The sequence below is a fragment of the Thamnophis elegans genome, chromosome 3 (assembly GCF_009769535.1).
Source record: "Thamnophis elegans isolate rThaEle1 chromosome 3, rThaEle1.pri, whole genome shotgun sequence".
Taxonomy (NCBI): Eukaryota; Metazoa; Chordata; class Lepidosauria; order Squamata; family Colubridae; genus Thamnophis; species Thamnophis elegans.
In genome coordinates this window covers 22741593-22767326 of record NC_045543.1, presented here as the reverse complement: position 1 = coordinate 22767326, position 25734 = coordinate 22741593, and the positions used below count along the sequence as shown (strand labels likewise).

At 37.0% G+C, this 25734-nt stretch overlaps 1 protein-coding gene across 1 annotated transcript in view; it reads right to left on the bottom strand.

The window, feature by feature from the left end:
• Positions 1 to 25734, bottom strand: part of SPTLC3 (serine palmitoyltransferase long chain base subunit 3) — a 45220-nt gene that overhangs the window by 16555 nt on the left and 2931 nt on the right. Inside the window, exons 2-8 of the mRNA XM_032214493.1 lie at positions 24609 to 24763; positions 21684 to 21832; positions 16793 to 16917; positions 12933 to 13026; positions 9492 to 9597; positions 8970 to 9189; positions 6607 to 6733 (exon numbers count right to left, since the gene is read on the bottom strand). Of these exons, the coding sequence (XP_032070384.1) occupies positions 6607 to 6733; positions 8970 to 9189; positions 9492 to 9597; positions 12933 to 13026; positions 16793 to 16917; positions 21684 to 21832; positions 24609 to 24763 (976 nt within the window). The remainder of the gene's footprint in view (positions 1 to 6606; positions 6734 to 8969; positions 9190 to 9491; positions 9598 to 12932; positions 13027 to 16792; positions 16918 to 21683; positions 21833 to 24608; positions 24764 to 25734) is intronic.

Genomic DNA, 25734 nt, shown 5'->3' with positions numbered 1-25734 from the left:
CTTAAGTAGCTTCATTTTTTAAATTTTTGTACTGGTGTATGAAAAGACTACAGTGTTGTGGGCCTCAAGCTAATGGATTAAATCTCATGTGGCCCTTAGGTCTATGTCCACTGCACTAGAATGAAACAGCATATAAAGCTAACCCCTTTCATAGGAGGGGAGAAATAGATACTAACTGCAGGGTTGACATTTAATGGGCCCAAATTTTTCAGATTATATGTTTTTATTTCTCAGATGTATCTACTTGGAAACCTGGATATTAGCCCTTTGAGGAAACAAATGAAAAAATGAAGCATAAACTCTGAGATATAGTTGCCTTTCAGGATGGAGTATTTTTTTGAAGTAACTCACCTAAGCGTTTAAAAACCAATATATCAAAAAAAACTTACAATGTGTCTGCCACAAATTCAGTAATGCCTTATTCATATTCCATGGCTTTGACATTTGCTTTAATTGTAATGACATAAGTAGAGAGCAATATGAAATCAAATACAGGTGTGTGCAGTTACCCAGTGTGAGATGCCCATATGTTTTAAACCAGATACATTTCAACCTTCCATCTTTACTCCCTTACCCCTTCCCTCCATCTTCAAATTCAAAACTCAGGCTCCTTCCTTAATCATTTAAAGAGACATTTATGACCAAGAGAAAATATCAGGAAGCTGTGCACAAAACCCATATTTTCAGCAATACTTTTCTCCCCAACTAAACAATACAATTCTCAAAGATGTCGGTTTGTTTCCACCTTAATATAGTTTTGGCACAAGAATAAAACTTTTCATTATTCTTTAAGAAGGATTCAGAGTGACAAACAGTGCAAAAAAAAAAAAAAAAACCAATGAAAAAGATCAGGAGCCTGGACACTAAATCTTGGGAGGAGAATTTGAAGGTTAGATTTCAGAGCTACTCCTTATAGGAATCCCATTCATAGAGAATTGATATGTTACGGATAAAGTTAAGCAGGACCCTGAATTTCCAACGTGGAAATCCTTATTTGGGGTTGCATTCTGTGATATCATATTGGTCGGGGTGGGTTGAAAGTATAGTTTAGAGACATCTTGATAGCAACTGATAAGACTGAGATCAGAGACAAATATGAACAAACTATTCAAGCAACTGAAGGATATCAACTGCCCTGTATTGACCCAGAGCATAATATATGGAATATTAATTTTAAGTGTAATTTAAGGCAGTTTTCAATCCAATATTAGGAAGTTTTCTAACAGTAAGAGCAGTTTGACAGTAGAACCAAATAATCCGGGAAATGGATATATTACAATTTGCTAGATAGATACAAACAAAGGCTGGATTTCTTGGAGAAACTTTAGCTTGGATTCTTGCACTGAAGAAAAGGTCAGACCTGATTGCATGAATGGCCTCTTCCAACTGTTCCATATTGCTGGTTATTATAAGATTATGCTTCATTTTAAATTAATTATGTTATTGTCATGGTCTTGACTGAATTTATGCATAAGAATATTTGGATTTTCCTTGGGCCATTCTTTGTATATATGCCAAAAATCTCTGCCGGAGAGCAAAAAAGCATAGCAAACAGCAGAAATCTGAAAATGACATTCCTGAAAAATGTTATGTTTTTATGTAAAAACATTCAAGCAAGTGTTGTTTCTTTTTGAGACATAAACAAAACACGCTTTATCCTTTCTTACACCAATACCATTGTGAGCAGACGTGAAGGAATTACGAAGGGATAGTGTGTATTTGTGTGCGTGTTTGAAAGGCAAGCGGAGAAGGAAAGAGGAACTTCTGTACCAGATGATAAAAAGGATGTAAGTTGCTCCTTCCTCAGCCTTGCCACTTTCATCTCATTTTTGTTTGTGTGTTTTTGCGGTCAGAGAGACCACACACACTTAACTGAAAGCCTCCCCCACCCCCCATATGCATGTTTGGCTGAGCTATTTTAACACACAAGAACAGATATTACAGTGATAGGTACTTTGGAAAAACCTCAGGGCTTGAACACAATTACAGACTCGTAGCCAGATGCAGCTCAACATTAAATCAAGGTAACTTAGCAAGGGCATGACATGGAGCCGAAATGGTGAGTGTGTTTTGCCTGAAGCAGGTTTCAATGTGTCACTTTTACAAGTTCAAGCTGTAGCTGGACTTAGGTTTTAATTTCTTAGTGCTCTGAAGACTTGAGAGCACATCTGGATTGAAGTCAAAGGAAGGGCTAGTTATCTCCTCCACACCTCCTCCTTCCCAAATATATATTTGAAATGAGCGATGTTCCTGAGAACATGACAATAGAGATTTAAGAATTTCTACCTATATTCTTTTTGGGTGATGGGAGGACACTTAAATCCTTTAAATTCAGGACTGTATTCCTTCCAAACAATGTACTACACTCCTCCTCCTCCATTAGTATCGTCCCTCGCACTGCGCAGGTTGGAGCGGATCCGCCATCGGTCCGCCCATCTGTCTGACTATGCTTGCGCGATCTGGGGGGAAGGAGTGTTAAGTTCTCGGACTGCCAACCTGGGCTGAGCCAGGTTTCGTTGATTGCTAAACGTAGCCATGGATTGGCTGGCTGCCTGAGAGCGGTCTTACAAATAGCCGTCAGACGGCTTCTCTTCTCTGCCTGTTGTAATTCAATGCTAGCTTGTTAATAAATGGTTCACTGCAACTTAGTGTCTGGCATTACCTCGGCTTGCGAACAAAGCAATGTCACCGAAAGGATGTGCAAAATAACCCCCAAAACACTAAGGATGAACCATATGTCTGTGAGAGAGCCTGTGCTGATATAAAGACAGGCTTTACCCATGACCTAGAGATGGAACTATATTTTTATATTTCAAATATGCTTTCTACTGATACAGGTATGACAGTAAATTGTGAAGACAGGTGTGGGGAATAACACACAGAGCATTCAGAACTCATAAGAATATATTCTGGATTGATATACCACACACATACAAATACTTCTTGAATTTATGTAATTACTATAAATATAGCTATTTAAAAAGTTAAGAGTATGTCTTTCCTATCAATGGGCACTAGCTCTGAATTATATATGGGGCACTGGCATAGAGAAAATATCTTACAAAACTATAATTCCTGTTAATGTGTAATTCCTATTACAATATACCATTTAAATGGGAAGAAAAGGCCTTATAATAAAAGCTCTATCTTTTTTTCTGGTTGGTTTCAGATAAACTGTTCTGACTTAAAACATCCCCCCCCCCCAAAAAAAATGTGGCTGAATGGGGTGACTAAGAAGAGGGAGTACCATCAACCTGCTCAGGGGCAGGTTGCTACTGGCATTACTGTTAGTTTGGCACGCAAATTTTTTTAGGTGTGTGTCCTTTGATTCTTGTGCTCTGCAATAGCCAGAAACTCTGCATAAATATGACCTTGCCTGCAATAAAGCAGATTTTCTAATCTTACTGATTCTATGAAGTTTCTGCAATTAGCTGTTAACTGGATGCAAAGTTAAACTTCCAGATAGACATATATTTTTTTTGCCATATCTGGATAACGCCTGGCACTTGAGGTGTGATGCAGTGAGGAGAATCATGGAATGTGGCTCTTCCAAACCTGAGACAGATACAGAAAGAGACAATCCCATAACAACCCTACAGTCTATCAAGTAAAAGTCTAATAAGCAAATAACTTGCTCTCAAGATGATACACTATTGTATTTGGTAGGTGGGTGTTTATTGGCTCTGAGACTATTTCAAGAACATCATGAAAACAAGTACTAGCCCAAAGCAAGAACTTTTTGTCCATCTTACAGTAGTTACCCATGACAAAGATCCTTAGTTTTAAAGAAATCAAAAGTGAGTCAGACAAAAATTAAAAAGTATTACGTTTTGCCTAAATGTTAAGAAATACACTGAGAACATGTGCTCTGCCTTGATAACATGCAGATTATATTTGCAACAGAAAGCTTTTTATAAAAATTGGTTTGTCAGAACTGAAGCCTCCACTGTGCCAGAGATTAAATAAACTTCTGATCTCACTATTAAACCGAAGATAGATTACCACCCCATCAAATATTGTTAATAGCAAATGAGAGCAAGACCAATTCAAAAGTTTCTGAAAAAGACATCTAATACCTTTTATATACACTATATATCAGTCAGATTTAATAAAAGCTACATCAACAGGAGTCAATTTAGTATAGTGGTTAAAGCAGTGGTGGGTTCCGGCGTCCTCCGCATGAATGTGTGCAGTGCGTGCGCACACTCGCACATGCATCTTACCCTCCAGCAATGCGTCCATGATGCTCCAGCTGCTCAGCGGAGCATTGCACAAACACTATACGCGCCACGCACGTGGAAGCACCTAAGACTTTAACAACAGGTAAGGATGACGGGCGGGCCCTCCAGAGCACCGTACCGGAATGGTATCTGGTGCTCCAGGCAGGCACCGGTACACCCGTACCGGGGCATACCGCCTGCAACCCACCACTGGGTTAAAAGCATCAGGCTATAAACTAAAGATTGTGAATTCTAGTCCTGTCTTACAAACAAAGCCAGTTGTATGACAGTCAGTCACTGTCTCTCGGCTCTAGGGAGAAAGCAATGGCTAATCATTTCTAAAAACGTTGTCCAGAAAAGAACAAGGAAAATACTTATCAATATCAACAAGAATTATTCTACTCTGGGCTCCACCCATGTGCAAAAGTTTGCAGAACTCTTCTGAATCTATTAACTCCGACAAGCCCAAAGAAACATTGTAAATGTGCCTTTGTAGTATTTCCTTTGGGACTGTGGCACAGGTGTTCTCTGTTTGCCACCCTGATCCTCAAATGTCCCTCTCCAGTCGAGACGTTGTTGTATCTCCCCATCACAACCAAATAATCTGAAGGGTGATGAACATGTAAGAAAAGAAAACTATTTGAAATGCTGCTATTTTGATTTTCCACTGGACAGTTGGAGGGTGAGCAGATATGGTTGTGTGGCTCAGGGCAAATGCAATTATAAGAATTTGTCTGAAAAAGGTGATCTACAGCCTCCCCCCTCCCATACTAGCTTTTTACATTTAGGAGTCCTCCATATGCCTCCAATGCTAAGTAAGGCACTTTTTAGTAATTCAGCCACGCCTTATTCAAACAACAAAAAGGAACAGGTACATTCTAAACATTTCAAACATTCTTAGCATTTAAGCAAATAAAGATGCCTGTGCACAAAAAAAATGTTACCATACAAATGATCACTTGGTGTTGTAATGTGAATTAGAGCCACTGCATTGTTCCAATGAGTTCACAGCAACACCACAGATGTTATAGGAGAGCATTTTTGTCAAAAATAGTACTGAAATAAAGACTTGTAATTTACTTGTCAAGCTTGGGGAGAATCCTTTGATATTGGAAAAATCAGGACAATATTGCCCTCCATTGGCAAGAATGTTTATATACAGAAACACTTAAACCAGTCTATTTTTACAATATCAATTGCAAACTCTTCCTGTAAATTAAGTTTCCATGGCGTGGTGCCAGTTTAGAAATGGTACAATAATTCTGCTCACAGAAGACACTGTGCAAAAGTAATATTCTGTTCTGTTCTATGCTGGCACCTCATACAACTGGCATTTAAATGTTATAATGGTTTCATGCAGATGTGGGAAGTAAAGCCTTGAGATATGCTACTATAGCAGCAATCTAGAGCTAGACTCCTCCCTCCCCATTAACACCGAGAGGAGCTGGGCCTGGAGGAAGAAAGAACTACTGTATTACTATGTGTCCCACCTCTAATTCCCACAGCCAGTCCAGAAGTATACAATGGATTGATAGTATCAGAAACCATTGAAAAGTCAGAAAGAGCTAGGATGGATGCTTGCCCCATTCCCATGCAGGTCATTGTCAAAGCTTTCCCAGTACTAGATCCTTGTCTGAAATCAGATTGAAATGGGTCCAATAATCTTCCTCCAGGGATCTTTAGAACTCTAAGGTGACAACACCCCCCCCCCCCCAAACATCCTTCCCTAAAATGAGGGACTTGAAGACAGCACAAAAAACAAAACAAAAAAAGGTTGAGGAGGGTATATGAGAATCAGCAAGGTGTATGAATGACTGTTGCAGTGTGAGTGCGGAGAGGACGGGGAGAGTACACAGGTGGGAGACATACGCCACAGCCCAGCAATCGATGACCTTCACTGCTGGCTTCCCAATAAACTCTCTGGGGATCCTGGCAGGAAAGCTTGCAAATGACGATCACATGATCGTGGGGTGCTGCAATTAGTCATAAGCACAAACAAGTTGCCAAGCAACCAGATCACAATCATGTGACTGTGGGGACACTGGGATGGTTGGAGCTCTAAAGACCAGTTGAAATCACCATTTGTTTACTGCCATCATAATTTCAAATAGTCACTGAATTGTAGATCAAGGACTATTTGTATATTTAATGTAAATTAGATAATAAAAACATGGCATGAGCAAGGGACAAGGTAAAACATGAAACTTCCTTCAAGGCATGCACCATCTTCCAAGGAGAATTATGTGACTCAGATATCTTGGTCTAAAAATAAACATCTTCATTCATGATACCAAATACATTTACAGTATATACTATTATGATGACAATTTCATCTATTTTCAATACAAACAAGACTGGCCGACACCAGGTTAGTGAAATATCCTACCTTGTGTGGTCCCATCTAGTCCCATGACACATTTCATTGCTCTTATAATTTGTTCGGCTATAGGAGGAGCCATAGAGGTAGCATAAATTGCACTATGCGAATGAATTCGTAGGTAGTCCACTAATTCCTTAATCGAAAAAGAACAATATTTCAGTGTGGTCATCAAAAAACCCCTTTTCTGCTAAAATAAAAATTGGCAAATGAGAGAAACAGCCTTCTTCCTGTGCATAAAATTGCAGAATAGCATGATTTAATTTATCACTAAATGGCTAATAAATTATTGTCCCCTTATCATTGAAATTTTCTTCAAACATGTTTCTGGATATTTCTTCAATCAGCCTTAAAGCAAAACATTCAAGACAAATGAAGAAACAAAACCAATACATGGCAAGAAAAATGTATTTCTAAATTATCTTGAAAAAAAATAAAATTCCTTATTTTGATTTTATTCATATATAATACATGCATCACATAAGAATGAAATAGTGCTACTTTGCCAGAACAACAATTTTTATGTTGATTCTGATTCTAATATGAACATCGTTATCATTATCTTCCTTTTTTTTTTAACTCCCTGCCTTTCTGTTTTGTACTTCATTGTAAATCATGTCAAGGGATGTGAACTTCCTCCTTAAAAATTATTATCCACTCTGGCGCCTTGGGATTTATCTGATATAAATCTAAATTCATAAAATTAGTGCATAAACTAAATATACTACATAGAATTTATTGTTTAAACATAGTATGCTATCCTTATCCAGCTCTCATATTCATTTTAAAACAATATAGCAATTGAAAGCTAACCTTACTATTTATGTAAAATAAGATTGTAATTGTAATTTTAGCTGTACGTACTAGTTTGGCAAGTTCAGCAGGCAAACTAAAAGAGGCGGCTGGTATGACTAATTAAAGAGAGTCATTTTCCTAGTAAGTTTTTAGGGCACCGTATATGCTTGCGTTTTCATGATCAAATCTATCAAAGCATTTTGAAAGTGTTTGAGAACAATATGGAAATAGTTGCTGTATTTTCAGCTTACAACAGTACAGTTTCTGACAACCTTAAACTGTGAGCAATCTGCAGGCAGACCAGTGGAATGAAATACTGACAGAGAAGAAAGGTTTATTCTTACCATCCTTAGGAATTACTAACGATCTCTACATTCTATGCCATTTGAGCACTCCTAAACTATTTGTCAGCCTTCAGAGGTGGTTGAACTCTTAACAGGTGTAACCAAATGGTATCACAAATGGTGAAAATTTTTTAGTTGAGTAGTATGTGGAAGGACAGAGATCCCCATCCCCAAAATAGGGAAAGAAGGAATGCTGGAATCGGAGTACTGATTATGCTCCACAGCATATTACTTGGGATGGAATCTATGCAGGTTGGCCCAATTAAAGATCTTTAGAATCAGAGCAATAAGGTATCAAAGACAATGAATCAGCATGTATCCTCCATAGTCCATACCTACCCCCCAAAAACTCTAAGTCCATACCTATCCCCCCAAAATCTCTGAGAATTGCATAAGAATATTTTGACCAGAAGAGCAAGATCATTTCATACAATTTTCTAGAGAAAATTGACTATTTTTCTCATTTAAAAATGAAAATAGATTCATGAAGCTTCATAGAGAATTACATTTACTTTGACGTTTACTGATAGTGCTTGCTTAATGACCACTCCTTCAGTGAACTTTGGAACTGAAAATGCCGAACTAGTATTTATGACTAGTCCTCGGATTTATGTTATTTGCCCCCACTGTCATAACATCATGATTAGGGTGCCTGGAACCAATCTTGCAACTGCATTGTAGCATCTCCATGTGATTGAATTTGTGACCTTCTTTGCCAGTTTCCTACAAACAAAATCAATGGTGAAGATGGGTAGAGATTGCAAGTGGTGACCGCGTGATTTCCTCACTTAACAACTCTTGATGATATGCTTAACAACAACAACAACCGAAAGTGGCAGAATTTTCATCCCTAAGTGATATAGTCATGTGACATCTTACATTTCTGACAATGATAGAAATTCCAGTCCCAATTCATGCAGTTAAGTAAAGGCTACCTGTAATTTCCTTAAATTGGCAAAACCCAGGTACCCAAAATTGGCCATTTTGCTCTCAGCTTTTGGCAGTGCAATCTCAAGATGCTCGGAGAGTTTCAAAATGAGGCTGAAGGCTGCAAACCCATCCCAGCTGAGAGGGAAAACTTCTTGTAAAGTTTGAAAATCACTAGGATTTAGAAAAGTTCAAATCACCCTTGTTTCCTGTCTCAATCCATAATTTCAATTCTTTTAGGAGCCACTTATTGTAACATTCATAATAGTTTGGCTACTGTTGAATGCCAATGTTTCCTGCTGTTACCTTTTTGCCAGCTATATAACCTCCAGCTGCTCCAAAACTTTTTGTGAATGTTCCCATCAATACATCAATATCATTAGGATCCATTCCAAAGTATTCCACAACTCCTCTTCCTGTAGGACCAACAGCACCTATGCTGTGGGCTTCATCCAAGTAGACGTAGGCTTTGTATTTTCTCTTTAAGGAAACAACTTCTGGCAAGCGTACAATAGAGCCTTCCATGCTAGAAGAAGAAGAAAGTTAATGAGGACTGAGTACATTTAATGCATGAAAACTGTATGAATTGATCCATTATAATGCCAATATCACACCAACTGTCCCCTATTCAAGTATTTACCCAAAGCAAATAAAAATTCTAAAACAGAACATATAAGCAGTAAAAGAAATAAATGAATAAAAACCCAGTTTGTAGGGCATACTTTATGGCTTTTTGGTTACTGTGCTTAACATATTCAAAATATTGGAGTATTTTATATGGATTTTCTAGAATTTGCATAGTCAGTTGAAATTATATATTTTACATACCTATAAATGCCCTCTACTAGAATAAGAATTTTTTTCCATGCTCTTCGGCTTCGAGGTTGTCCCTGTATTACTGCATCCTTCAAAAGCTTTTCTAAGCTCTGCATATCTAATTTTGAAAAATACAAGATAATGTGAAATATTGTATTAAATTATTTTATAACAAATTTAAACCAAGTGTGAGATGCTTAGAAAAACAAACCAAATTTCTGTATGAAATATTACTATTGTAACTTTAGTATATGGACTAGTGATCTAGTGAAATACAAATAACAATGTTTTTTCACAATCTCTTTTAGGAAAAAAACAATAAACTTGACATATTAATATGATATGCTTTAGAGTTATTTCTATTTTATCCCTGCTCAGTCATAGTCTATTAAGTTTCCTGATATAAGGCATGATCCTTCAAATTAATGTATGTTATCAAGTTATTGATTACAAATTGAAATATTTCAAAATATAATGCTGTTGCAGTTTGGAGGGACAAAGAAACCAAATAATGCAATAACAAATTTTAATTTGCATTTTGCTTGCTTTTAAAAATGAACAGAGTTCCATTCATTGAATCTTCACACCTCTGATACAGGAAAAGGTCAAAAGCATCTCAGAATCTATGCCAATTTAGTTTTGATGTTTGATGACATCAAAAGTACCATTCCTATCTTAAACATTCATCATCTCCCCTAGCGGAAAAAGCCTGCTTGATATTAAGGCCATGAATAGTCTTTGAAAAAGTCTCTTTGCAACGCGTAGGAGCATATGGCAACACATTTTTTTTAAAAAAATCCTGCTTTGAAAGCTGCAAAGCTAGACCCTTGAGACCATGCACCAGCCTATTCCCTCCAATTTGTATGCAAAGATCAATTCCTATCAGACTAAACTCCTGGCTTTCCTTCTGATCCTAACTGGACAAGTACGCTGTCACCTCATCCCAGCAGTGAAGGACAAATGTGAGCTTTTGGTTCAGTTTGTACTGAAAACACTGGAACTTATAATACTCAAGCACTTATCTTCTACTTATTCCTTTTTAACGGAACCTGAGGGGCATAGTTGTAGTTTGTGCATAAAAAATATATCTACATAGTTATCTATGTACATACTTCAGATGAATTCTGGTTACAAAATTGTTTTACATCAAGACAGTTGTAAGAAGTGAGAACTTTACAGTTTTACTTGTTGAAACCTGTTTTAATTATCAGATGGTATACCAGGTAATAAATTTAAACAAGTGGGGAAGAAGTTAGATCAGGTGAAAAATTATCTTTAAGTACTCATATTTTCACAATCCACATTCAAGATATCAAGCTATTTTTCTTTATGTATTTAGAGCACAGCAACCAAGACCAAATTTTCAAAATTTCTATTGTCAATAATTACCATTCAGCTTAAAGGGAATTCTCTGTGTGGAAAATTTTTCCTGTCATCCTTAACATTGCAAAACCATTGATTTCCTTTCTTTTTTTTAAATAAAAAATTGCATTAGATTAAAAAATATATGACAAGAACTAAAACCTAGAATAATAAAGAGGAAAAAAGAATAAAAGACCAAAACCAAAACTGCAGGAAATAAAAAAAATTAAAAATATGACTTCCAAATTTCTTTTACTTTTGTTATAAATAAATAAATAAATAAATATATATATATATATATATATATATATATATATATATATATATATATATATATATATATATATATTTTAACTCTTTCTTTTTTCTTTCTTTCTTTTCTGCCTTATTTGTAAAAATAATAAAGGCAGAATACAAATAAATAAATAAAATAAAAAATAAAAAGTTAAATTATATCTATACTTACAATAAGTGTAAAAGAAAGAAGTCACTTTTTCAATAATTGAAGTTGGCTAACGTACCTACTACTCCTTCCTTCTCCTATTTTTCCTCACAACTACAACCTTATGAGGTGAGTTGGATTGAGAGAAAGTGACTGGCCCAATGTCACACAACTGGCTTTCATGATTAAAGTGGGACTTGAACTGACAGTCTCCTGCTTTCTGTGACTTAACCACTAGACCAAACTGGTTATTTTATGGTTACAACATTGTTTACATTTTCCTGTAATCTATCATTTTTATTCTAATTATCAAAACCATATATTATATTTTCATTCCCCCCACCCCCCACACACAAAAGAAGTCAATGGGTTTTCAATCATTCTCAGTGGTTTTAAACTGATGCCATTTGTAAAATCAAGGCAAAGAGGAAGATTAATCCTATTTTAAATGTTCTGGTCATAAATCTACAACATTTGAATACACATGTTTGATTGGTTTTTCTGTGACTTATGTTGTTTTCATTGAAACAAACAGAAAAAATATCCTGTCTATTGCTTCAATATTTCTCATTTTGAAGGGTTAAGATGATGAATTATCATCAGAACTATTTGTCGCTAAATTTAAATATCATCCCTAGTTTATTGCAGTTCAGTAATACAGTACTGATCAATGTCATAGAAGTCACAAAAAAAGTATTGCAGAAAAATAAAAATATGTATTCCGCAGCCATTATATATTGGTGAAAACATTGCTCACTTGAATCTTCAGATTTACAATTGAATGTTCAGTTCTAATTATGATAAATGCCAATACGTTTAAGCATTTAAACAAAAATGGATTGTGATATAAATCTTTCTTGACTAGAAATTAACCAGTATCTTAAGGATGGAAATACCCAAAAACTCCACTAAGATTTTACAAAGGCAGTTGTTTAATCAATTTTCCATCCAGTGAAGTGGTTTCTGTTGAACAAGGAAGGAGTTTTTGGTTTTAGTTCAATATTTACCAAATGTATAGTTAGGCTTACCAGACACTGTGTGGACATCTGATAAGATAATAGCTGGGTGGGAAAAATAGTTAAAAGTAACAGCAATATCTGTAATTGAAGACATATCTCTAACATTTGTTCAGATCTTGAACATAGTGGCCTGATTTGATTCCAGAGTTAAATCTTAATCTAATGCTACAAAAATTTGCTTTAGCCTCAAATACTTTTTTCTATATTAACTTCATCCTTCTTAACTGTTGGTTGTGCTTTAAATTTCTTTAGGGAAAGACAAGAACTAAGGACAATAAACATGAAATTAATTAGCATTTGGAGGTCCCCATGAAAAGATGACAGAAAAGATTCCCCGTCTCAAATTTTAGAGACATCTCTAAGGATAGTCTTTTGTACCTTTTCTCTATCAACATGCGAGTAAAAAAAAAACCCGTAATACAGATAAAATTAATTAGTCTTAAACAAATGTAGTGTGTGCTACAAATGAGAATCAAATTTCACTGTGGTAACTTGAGGGCTCTTTCCATGAAAATTAAAAGGTTTTCTTACATATTAAAAGTCTGAACATATAATTTCCAAAGAAAAACAGTTACAGACCTGAATTTCATTTTTTTATCAGTTAATTACAGCTGCCTCATTGATACTCACTGTTGTGCTTAAAGACTCTAACAGTAGCTCCTGACAGCCTTGCACCAAGAACAAGTGAAGTATGGTTCAACTCATCACTTAAAATTAGACAACCCTGTGGAAATACATAGCAAAGAATTACAATAATATATACATTATTGTAATAATAATATATTACAATAAATTAAGCAACGAAACAAACAAGAATATTATTTGCCTTATTTAACATCGCTGTAATTATCGCCAGCTATCAAAAATAGTAAATAAAAAACTAAGGAACCTAAGGAAAATACACTGCAGATGCCCCTCTTTTTCTTGCTCTCAGAAATGAATTAAAAGAAACCACGACTTAAAGCATTATAATAAACAGAATAAAATCAATACACACTAACACATACAGTACATGTGTGTATATAATTTTATTAAGAATTTTGATTATTAATAAAATCTAATGCAAAGTAAACTTAAAGAATAGAAGGAAAGAGTAAGAAATAGTAAGGCTACTTATTTCAGATTCTTTGAACTCTTATGATTAAAATTGTTTTTTGTTCAGGTTAGAAGGCAAACTCACTCAATGTTTTCAAACTTCTCATTCTGAAAGTCTCCAAAAGCTTAAACGTAGTTAATGAGCAATTTCAAAAAAAGATTATTAGTAAGTGAGATTAGCAAATGTAGGCACAGGTTGCATGGTTGCAAACAAGATGGCTATTGCTGCACTTCCCAGCCAGCATTCAAACCAGTAAGATACAGCTGTCTTCTAGTCTTGTTCTAAGAGTGGCTGTCTGAGACACAGGTAGGTTATCTCCCAACCTCTCTTTGCCCACAGAGGTTCTGAAGAACTGGTCTACTCATCAGCTCTTCATTCTTCATGGCAGTTATCAGCTCCATTTTCATGAAATCTTCAATTCCCTCATTCCTCCCCTGGAAGCCAAGGTTTTTCAGCTGGCATGTAGTTTAACTAATGACAGGTCCCCCTCAAGTGCCAGACGGCCAACTGGAGCCACTGAGGATTTGGGTGAGGAATGGCCCCCTGACTGAGGGAGATCTGCTCCTGAGGAATGCACGTGTGGTGTGACCAGCAGCACCTCCGCTCCCTCCAACAGGATTTTCTTGATTACCTGGGGAATGAGGTTGAGAGGCGGGAAGGCGTACAGGAGGCCAGGAGGCCAACGACATTGAAGGGCGTCCATCCCTTCCGCTCTGGAGCACTGGAACCGCGAGAAGAATCAGGGGAGATGCATGTTTGTTAGACTGGCGAACAGGTCTACCATCGAAAGACCAAATCTCTGGGATAGTTAGTAAAAGAGAAAAGGATGGAGCCGCCACTCCAAGTTGCTGATTGTAGTTCTGCTTAACCAGTCTGCAGTTACATTCTCTTCCCCTGAGATGTGATCCACCCTCAGTGACTCAAGGTGGCATTCAGCCCAACGCCTGAGTGCCTCCGCGTCCAACATCAGGGCCTTTGATTGAATTCCGCCCTGATGGTTAATGTACGCCTTGGTGGCAATGTTGTCCGTCAATATTAGGATGTGCGCGCCTTCAATGTGTTGGCGGAAATGTCGAAGAGCTAGCCTGGCTGCCCTGAGGTCCAGCCAGTTTATGTTGTGGGTGAACTCTGCTGGCAACCACCTGGCCTGCGTCACATGTGTATGAAAGTGAGCTCTCCAGCTATACAGGCTGGCATTTTGTCATTATAACAAGGCGTTCTAGATCCTTGAACAGAGAGCCCCTTCTCAGCGCCGGTGACTGCCACCATCTGAGCGACATGATGAGCTCTGGAGAACCCCTGATGATTCTTGGAGGTTATAAGGGAGGTTATGCTGTCTGCTCGCTGTTACATGAGGTAAACTTTGCAAACGATGGAGTCGATCACTGTGCTCAGTTCTTGAATCCTGGAGGTTGGAATCAGGTGACTCTTCTCCCGATTGACAGAGAAGCTGTGCTGCTCAAGGGTGTGAATGGTGAGGTTGAGGTCCCGATGTGCTTGTGGGATGGATGATGACTGCAGGAGGATGTCGTCCAGGTAGCAGACGAACCGTACAGGACAAGATCGGAGACTCACTGCGACTGCGGCCAGGAGTTTTGTGAATGTTCTTGGAGCCGACAAAAGGCCTAAGGGAAGGGCCTTGTACTGGTAATGGTGGTCTGCAAACTGGAACCTCAAGAATTTGCGATGCGCTGGGTGAATGGGGATGTGCAGGTACGCCTCCTTCAAGTCGATTGATGTCATCAGATTGTCCTGCTTGATGCAACTCAATATGGCTTGGAGTGATTGCATCTTGAAACGTTTGTACGCCAGATGGATGTTGAGTTTCTTGAGGTCCAGTATTGCTCTCCCCCCCCACCCGATGCCTTGGGAATGAGGAAAAGGATCGAATAAAATCCCCTGCCCTCCAGACCTGGAGGTACCTGCTCGATGGCCACTATGTCCAGTAAATGCCTGATCTTCGCCTGCCTCAGCTGGTGTTTGAGGGGCGATTTGCGAAGGGGGCAGCGGACGAATGTCCACGGGGCATTCCGGAGAGCTCAGATGAGCCTCCGGGACTAAATAGAGTCCTCTGACAGCTGAAACCTCCTACTTTGCCCCTGAGCTCGCCAGTGGCCGCTGACGAGCCTCCCGGTGCAGCCTCAACCGCATGTTAGCGCAGAAGGCTGATTAGCTCCAAGCTGACTGATCCACGCATGAGGGAAGTGAAGAAGCAAGGAAAAACGCCTTCCAACGAGAAAATAACAAAACCTAAAGCTATCTAATGCTACATAGTGAAACAAAAATAAGAAAAGGCTACACTAATCTAATTTGGAGAGTCCAGCTTGCTGTCCAAGGACTGGATCTCCCCAATGCGTCCTTTTAGGGTGACTGAGTTTTTCAAACTGAACTCCAAAGGGAGCAGGAGGTGTGGCTACACTAAAGATTTAAACTCAATCCTTGGGCAGCAACCTGAAGTTAATCCATGCTTGGACACTCCAAGCAGCACCTAGGAGAATGTACTATTTGTCAAAATAAATTAGTCTTTTTTGTTTTGGACAGAGATAAGAAAGAAGATTCAGCAAATGTATTTCTTCTTTTTGTGGACTTAAGATAAAACCAGAGGCATCAACAGATGGGGAATGAATGAGAATGTGAATGTTTCAGTGTTATAATCTTTGCTTAGCCATTTTGATGAAATCATAGAATTGTGTGGATGCTTCTGAATGAATGCCAATTTAAGTAGTACAGTTTGACATTTTCCTATTTATACAACCCTAAACAGACTTACAAAAATAATTTCAGCAACTACATACAAGAAACACATTGATTTAAAATAAATGAAGCCTTTAGCGCAGTCCCTTGATTGAATTGTAGGCGCTATGTTTTTTTAACAACTATACTTAACATCACCATTATAAGTTACTACTTACCTCATGAGGTAGTATTACCTCATCAATAAAAAAATTAAGGATGGATCAGGTCTATTTTCTAGTAGCCTGATTCCTGAAATATTCAGATTCCCAATGAAATAAACATTTTGACAAAACTATTCTACTGTGTATAATTAAAATTCTTACAACACACCAATGGTTTCATTTATGTTAAATATCAGAAACCCTCTCTTAAACACTGCCCAAATGAAATTAATCTGCTTGTATAATTGTATTTAGTTCAGCAATATTTAAGTAGGAGAAAAAGTTCCTAGTGGTTATCCTAATATGTGCTTCTTCAACATAGCAGTATCAGAAGCAAACGTTAATTATTAAATCAATTAAGTTTAATGCAAAATATGTGGAGAAGTACCATAGCATGCCTTGCCTTCTAAAACGAATGAGACAGCTTTCCAATGTACAGTATTTAAATTTCCTGCGCGATGATTACAACAAACATACTTGGAAGGATGTTCACTTACCTTCCCTACTAATGCTGGAATATTCATAGAATTTGTAGCAAACCCCATACCAAATGCCAGAGCTGATTCAACACCAAGGAATTGTGCTACCGTATTTTCTAACTCCACATGTTTATCAAAGTTTCCTGTTATAAACAGCAAAAATATTTTAAAGGATCTAATTAGTATCATTCATGAATATCTAAGCTCAACTGTAATACAAACTTCTTTCACATAATAGACAATTTAAAAAAATCTTCATTTTAGAATTTATAATTAAAAGTGCCATGTTTCTTATAGAGAAAATATGAATTATATTACAATTAAAGCAGCTGTATTCCAATTTTTACTTTAAGGTAATGTTAGGCCTGCAGCCATCTTTTCTTTTGGATCTTTGGCCTGCCACACATTTTCTATTGTGGGAAAATGGGAGGGGGGATTGTACACAGTTAGATGATATGTAGCCATAACAAAATTCTTTCTAGAAAGCGAAGGTCATCCTTTGTCTTTACACCTCTACACCTGACCAGAACTGGATGGGTAGAACTGCCAACATGGCAGTGGATGATTGGACCATGTGATGGACGTGTAGGTGTGGGGGCAAGATCTTGAACTTTCAACTGCGTGGGGAAAACTGAGAAGCTTTCAGATTTGGGTTTTCCCAGATGTGCCAACATGGCTCTCTTAATAAATTGGGACTTTGAGGAAAGCTTTGCCTCGGACTCTGATTTAATTTTCGATGCTATTTGGAACCCTGACAGATAAATAGTAAAGTGATAAAAATAAGTACAAACAAAACTGGAAATGCATTGAGGACTGAAGAGAAACAAACAACAAACATCCTCCACAAAAAGCAAAAGAGTGCAACAAAATGAAAATTCAACAGAAACAATACAGCCAATAATTTCATTGGATAATCTCAGCTATAATGCAGGTTTAAAATCCTTTGAGAAATAAGGAATATTTCCTTGAGATTGAGCTAAGCGTTAGTTCTAGCGCTAAGGAAGCTTTCCCTGGAGGTTGAGCTTTCTATATTAGTTGAGAAACGCCTTTCTTCTGGAGAATAGTTGGGACTTTTCATGAACAAGTACAAAAAAAATACATATTTTGTTTCTTAATGAAATTAAAAAATGTTAGCTTTTTTCAATTTCCCCCTTTATTTTGCACATGTATATTGAAAGTTTTAATTAGAGATAATACAATATTATTTGTATTCATTTAGTTTTGCTTACCTCTCTCAGATTTTTCTATTGCAAAGCCAAACTATAATTAGATAATCTGAAGTATCATAGCTTTTGAATGCTACCCCCAACATATTTTAAATTCTGAAAATATAGCAGGAAATAATATAATCACTATATCTCCTTGTATCTATTCTGCTCTCCAAATAGGAAAGGGGACGAATAGTTTTCACTTATTTTTTTATTCATGTCAGAAAAATAAGGGAACTTTCCTAAATATCATATAATAACATGTCAGGAGAAACTTTACAAAACTCTCATCAGATTAGAAGTTTCCACTAGAGAGTAGCCATGATCTTAAAGATATAGATTTGGATCTACGCTAATACATAACATAAATTTTCATGTTATGTAAAATGAATTTATATCTAAACCTCCCTTGAAAATTTCTCATTTTTGGATTATATTTTGCTTCTGTTGCCTCCTATTAAATTAGAAACCCTAATATATGCACTGAATAATCATGAGCTGCCCAAATAAATTTACCCATTCCATTTCCTTCAATTAGCAATAACTGAGAGATCACCAAGGCACTCTTTTGTAATAAAACCCAACATAACAAGCTAAAGACATTCTATCAACATATTTTGGAAAATGCCAACATGCAAATCTTATTTGTATGGCAATGGCTCACTGTTTAAACTACAATGAGAATTGGTTCAACATTGCAGGAACCCAACCTGACAAACAGCGATTTGTAAGACTAGCCCTACTGCTTTGCATATTTCTAATTAAAATCAAACTTCTGTGGGTGGTAGAGTGAGGTGTTTGTGAATGTTTGTGACAAAGAGCTTTTGGGTGGGAATGAAAAGCCCAGTTCAGTTTCATCAAATTTCTCTTTTAATGCAGAAGGATAAGGCAAAGTTAAATATGGTTATGAACAGTTCTGATTCCCAAGGCTCACTGAAGCAGGATAAATTTACATATGTAGTAGAGTGAAGTAACCACAGTATGTTCCATTCATTCCAGTGGATTAAATCAAGGAATTGTATCTTAATTGAAGAATACAGGTAGTGCTCAACTAATGACCACAACTGAGCTCAGAATTTATGTTGTTAAGTGAGAAATGGGTTGAGCTTTGCCCCATTTTACAACTTTTCTTGCCAGAGTTGTTAAGTGAATCACTGCAGCTGTTAAATTAGTAACACGGTTGTTAAGTGAACTTGGCTTCCCCATTGACTTTGCTTGTCAGAAGTTCGCAAAAGGTGATTACGTGAACCTGGCACCCTGCAACCATCATAAATATGGACCAATTGTCAAGTATATGAATGTAAATCGCACGGCCGTGGTGATTGGTGTGAAAAATAGCAATCGAATTTAGAATTATATTCTGCTTCACAACCCTCTCTAAGTAGTTTACAGAGTCAGCATATTGCCCCTAACAATCTGGGTCCTCATTTTACCGATCTTGGAAGGATGGAAGGCTGACTCAACCTTGAGCCAGTCAGAATTGAACTGCTGGCAGTCAGCAGAATTTACCTGCAATAATGTATTCTAACCATTGTGTCACTAAGGCTGGGGGATGTTGTAATGTTGTAACTGTGAAAAATGGTCATGTCACTTTTTTCAGTGCCATTGTAACTTTGAATGGTCACTAAATGAACTGTTGTAAGTTGAGGACCTGTACATGCTTTGCTTGTAAAAGGTCTCAGGTTCAATCTTTGGGTTCTTGGGTTGGGCTGGGAAAAGACATTTGTCTGAGGAAAGGAATCACTATAAGTATAGTTTATACTACATGAAATAAGGCAACTTTCGATTTTCTCTGGCATTTTTACTGCTGAGACACAGGAAAACAATTTGCAACAAGCTATGTATTTGAAAAATTGGTAATGTCAGAAGTTACAAAAAGGTAGTATGAAGAACTTTGTTTCTTCCCCTTGTCTAAACTTTCATGTCTCAGATAATTTTCAAAATTTCCATGATTTCTATCTGCTTTAATTAGAATGAAAATAAACATTTTCAGAATAGCAGTATTTGCACTGAATGACGAATCTCTCCTCAAGCTTGAGAAATTGATAAATGAAGAGCTATGCAAATTAACTTTCCCACAAAGATAAATTACTTCTGAAACATCCAAAAGGTCCATGAGCCATCAGAATTTCTCTTATGGTGATTTTTTTTTTAAAAAAACCTCCAATCTTGAGGGCTTAGCCACTCTCGCTTTTTTGATATCAATTCTGCATGGTTTTCAGCAAAAGCATTGCTAATGCTAATCAGAATTCATATTTCACTATAAGCACAGAGTAGAAGGACCCTCGAGTAACACTAGCTAAACACCAAAGAGGGCAAAGGTCAGAATCTCCAACTAGAGTAATATGTTAAGATCTTATAATTTTACATACATATTCTTGGACAACTAAAACTACTAAGTGTTCTCCTGATGCTTGAGATTACAGCTCCCACATTACCTTGCTAATGGCTATGTTGAAGTCAAACCATCTGGAGGACAACAGCTTGCCTATCATTATCATGAGTGCCTAGCATATCATGTAACTTGGGAACATTAAAACCAAACAATAATTGCTAAACTTCAACATATGGAGGGACATTACATTAATTATGTAGCCTTTGCCTAGATCGATGGGCATTTATCTATGTGGTTATATTAATATACATTTGTAACCATTCATAAACTATGTTTATCTATAATCACTCATTAATTCATAACTGTATTAATCATCCAAATTATATATTTATATTTGTGTGTGTGTGTGTGTGTGTGTGTGTGTGTGTAATATATAATATAAATGCTGCAAAGCCAAAAAATGTCTGATATGGGAAATGATTGCAGTGTCAAAACAATATTTAGATATCAATTGGGATCTTCTGGGATGAAAAACCCTCTGATAACAACAGAATTCTTTGATGACAAAGAGGTTATCCTTTCAATCATGGGTGTAACCCATTATTGGATCTCTACATACAATAATGCCCCTGCCTAAAAAATTGCTGCTGCCTTCATAACTACAACTGAGCACAACGTGAGATACAATTAGAATTCTCCATTCCCTTGTGTGCATGTTAATGGATGACGGACTTCCAGGCTGATGAAAAATATCCTTGAAATGGGGCCAGATCATGAAATAAATGAATAGGTATGCAAGGGTTCCACTCAACTTTTCTTCCACCTTCTCTGTTGTTAGACATTATAATAATCTGTTTTGGGGGAAATGTACAACTACATTACATGAAAGGATCGCCATGCTGCATCATGATATAATATGTCAGATGTAAGGGAGCACAGGGAAAACAGCCATGTAGAATTTTACTTCATTTGAACAAAAATGAAATAAACTTCTGGTATTAAAAGCTCTTTATACCAATGCTGCTTTTAAATGAAGTTAATTTTATGCAATTTTAAAGCTGAACAAGTCAAACCACTCTCCTATTCTTGAAAGTGAAGTCAAAGATTATAATCCAGGCAATGCTATACATGAGCTGTTTCAGCTGAGCAATAACTACTCATAGTTTAACAGTTTCTGGTTCGGCAGCTAGTAATTGTTTATGGGGGTGGTTGGGTATCTAGGTAAATAAGTATAAGAGCAGCCACCCAAGTGAGTTGCTTTAAGATTATGTGTTAATGAATACAATTCATTAAGAAATCAAATCTACATTATAGTTTTAAATGAGATCTCTAGACTCAGATTTTAATAATATTAATTTTAACTTACCCATTTCCTGTCTGGTGCTACATACTCCTGTGCCATATTTATTTAACACTGAACTCACTGTCTTCAAAGCATTGTGGTCAGTTTCTGCAAAGCCAAGGTAATTATATGAACCCATATTGATTACATTCTTGATTATCCTTCCAGTGAACCTATAATAGTCAAAGAAAGTATAACAACGTAAAGTCTAATTATTACTAAAATACTTTTTAATTAACCAAATCTATTTTAAAATTCAGTTAATACCAGGAGACTGGAATCCTCTTTCCTCCTTAAATAAATTCAGTCAAGGCTGAAGGTGGTTTTTCATTTCAGGAAAGTTATGAAGCAACAAATATTATCTAATAAAACTGCTTTCTTTGATACCTCTAAGTTTTCTCCTCCTGCCCCACTCTTTTAATTGCCATTTTTAAATGTATACTTAATGCATTTTATGCATTTATTGTATGCATGTACATGTATGTACACATACAAACACATATGCATATGCAAACACAATCATGTTAATCAAACCACAATAAAGGCTTATCTTACCTTATCTTTCAGGAAAAAAACTTTGTAAAACAATCACAATTTTCTATATAAACCCAGACGGTGCCCGAATATGCCTTTATGGATGTCAGCAGAAGTATTTTATAGGATACTTAAAGTGCCTTTGTAATAAAATATTTACAGCAAGCTGAATTAACCTTAAGTGGCAACAGTGAGATAAATCAGACAAGGGACAGTGTTCCAAATTGTGGTAACCTTTCACCTACTGCTATTGGATGGCTCCTTGAACTACTCTTCCTCCTCTGCTTGAATATGTCCCTTTTTATGAGCATAGAGATTATACAATGGTCAACAATCCTTCAGATCATCACTTCTAACTTTAAAATATTATTAGATAGTTCAGTCCTGTTGGTCATCGTTTCAGAGGTATTTCAGAGGCTCAAGGTTGACTCAGCCTTCCATCCTTTGGAGGTGGGTAAAATGAGGACCCAGATTGTTGGGGGCAACATGCTGACTCTGTAAACCACTTAGAGAGGGCTGTAAAGGCACCATGAAGCGATATATGTCTAAGTGCTATTGCTATTTCCCTACCAGATTTCTCAATGCCTCCAACAATGATAGAATTTCTAATGTACTGCCTTCACTGGAAAAGTTGAGATATATTCAGAGATGCATTAAATATAGCTTACCCTGAATATAGCACAGTCAAATTTCACCACAGGAAATGTTTTATGACATTCTGTATTGTGCCATAAACCACTTTAAGATAAAGTTTATGCCATAAAATGTTTTATAAAATTTGCCAAATTTCAATTCCACAGGAGTCATGGGCCCCACATTTTGAACACATTCTGTAAGTTAGCTGATTTGAGTTTCAACACATTTTGCTCTATGGCGCACTGTTTCACCCAGTTGAAGGTTTCAAGAATTAAGAGTCCTGGTGATGCATAGATTCACATATCCTCTTCTTTTTGTATATACACTCAATCCAGTAGTGGGTTACGACCGGTACGCCACGGTATGGGTGTACTGGTGACTGCCGTGAGCACCAGGTACAGTTCCGGTATGGTGCCCACCTTCGCTCCTTATTGGTATTTGAAGTTTTCAGGGCTTCTGCGCACGTGCATGGAGTGTATGACGCCTGCACGACGCTCCGCTGAGCAGCTGGAACATCACGGAGGCGTCACTGGTGGTAAGTACCCATGCGCATGTTGCACGCATTCATGTAGTGGACGCCCAGCCCCATTGCACCGTACCAGTTGCAATGGGATCCAGAACCCACCACTGACTCACTCCTTGTTTAATGACTACGATGTTTGGCAATTGTTTGTGAATATAAGAGTGATAAAAAATCATTTTCTGACTAACGCGCCAATTTACAAGCAGTTTTTGAATACCTGATGTGAAAGTAATGTGGGCACAGTTATGTGAGAAAACTTTATCTGAATGAGATGGCAACAACCAGGGATCTTTGTGGCAGCTCTCTCTCTTAGTCACATGTTCCCTTACTAACAATTTTGCTTAACAACCAGATCACTGGAATGGAACCGGGTTATAAAACAAGAGGTGGGTGTATTGTACACACCATCAGAAAAAAAAGAACAGATGGCTTTTCATAGTAATCAATATAGGCTACTTCAGGTTTCAAACCTGTACAGCACTGTGACAACTTCAATATTTAGACATTATTCCATTCTTCTTTTGCCTTTCTCTCTGCCTGCCTGTCCTCCTTGGAAAAATGATGGACTACAAATGCCACAGACTGGAGAAGAGGAAAGGGATCAAAGTTCCTATCTTTCATAAGAACTTTTTTTTTAATAAAAAGAATGGAAAGCCACCGATTTTTATGTTTGGAGAAAAAGATTAAAATGAAAGTCAACAGCAAACATCAATTTCAAGTAAATGGAAAATCACTCCTCAGGAAGAAGACAACAACAACAGTAATTTTTGGCCAAGAGTATATAAAAATAGTGAGGGACGCGGTGGCTCAATGGCTAAGATGCTGAGCTTGTTGATCAGAAAGGTCAGCAGTTTGAATCCCTAGCACTGTGTAATGGAGTGAGCTCCCGTTACTTGTCCCAGCTTCTGCCAACCTATCAGTTCGAAAGCATGTAAAAATGCAAGTAGAAAAATAGAAACCAACTTGGGAAAGTAACAGCATTCCATGCATCTTCAGTGTTTAGTCATGCTGGCCACATGACCACAGATACTTCTTTGGACAGCCCTGGCTCTTCGGCTTTGAAATGGAGATGAGCACCACCCCCTAAAGTCGGGGACGATTAGCACATATGTGCGAGGGGAACCTTCACCTTTTATAAAAAGAGTATGTTCTAACTTTGAAACTGATGCAAAATCAGGCCTATAAATATGTTTTGCTGCCAAAGAATAAAATAGTTTTATTTACATTAATTAAAAACACTTTGTAGACTGACCTACCTAAATGTCCAGTTGCTGTCATCTGAAACACGTTCCATCAGATCAAATTTTGCTCCGGGAGCACTGCAGATAGGGCGGTTCCAATTATCTCTTATTCTCATATAGAAGTTTCTTGTAAAAAAGTGTTCAAAATCTTGATAAAGTGGGACAAAATCCTAAAAAAAAATTTAAGAAAGAAAAAACCCCTGCTATGTTACATTTGTAGTATTTGCTTACTTTTTATTAAAATTAAGTAACTATTAAAATTAGATAACTGTTATGTGTTGCAGGTCCATGATAGCCAACCTTAGTTCAATTCTTATATTTTAATCTTTTGCAAAAATTAATATAATACAAGGCTACATATACACGTAGGGCATGATTTGATTATATGTTTTTCAATCCCTATTCTATCATAATTAGATATGAAAATCCTGAGTTCAAACTCCCACTTAGTTATAAAACTGAGCAATCTCAGGCTCTGTTTAACCTAATTCATTTAACTTAAATAATTCTTGTCATTCTACATAATGCCTAGATATTATTATATACAATGCCTAGAGTACATAGCACATTAAAATAACACAGCTATTTCATCCTTAGCCTATATATAGCCTATATATATATATATATATATATATATATATATATATATATATATATATATATATATATATATATATATATATATATATATATATATATATATATATATGTCTTCGGTTTTCTCCTGTGTAAAATTGGAAGTGTCTTGGCGACATTTCAACGAAGTCTCATTCGTCATCTTCAGGCTTCGTGCTTCCAGGAGCAATGTGAGATCTCGGCTGTTTCTTCCTTTTAACTGCCAGTGGGGGTTTGAGCTGATTGGGTGGGAGCTTGGCTGTGTTCTGATTGGGTGGAGGTGTGTTCTGATTGGTTGGGGGTTTGTGTTTCATGTAAGGATAGGAGGGGTTTAAAGTGGCTAATGGATCAGTGTGGGTTTTTGTCTGCTTTCTTTCTGGATGTTTGGTGGTGACATCCTGTGTGGCTCTTGTGAGTGTGGGCCTGGTGTCATTCATCATGTTAGGGACTCGTTTATCAATAAGGGCAGGCTTCCAAATGGCTGGCAGGCGGGAGGTATCATCCCGCCTGTTCATGCTGTGTGGGC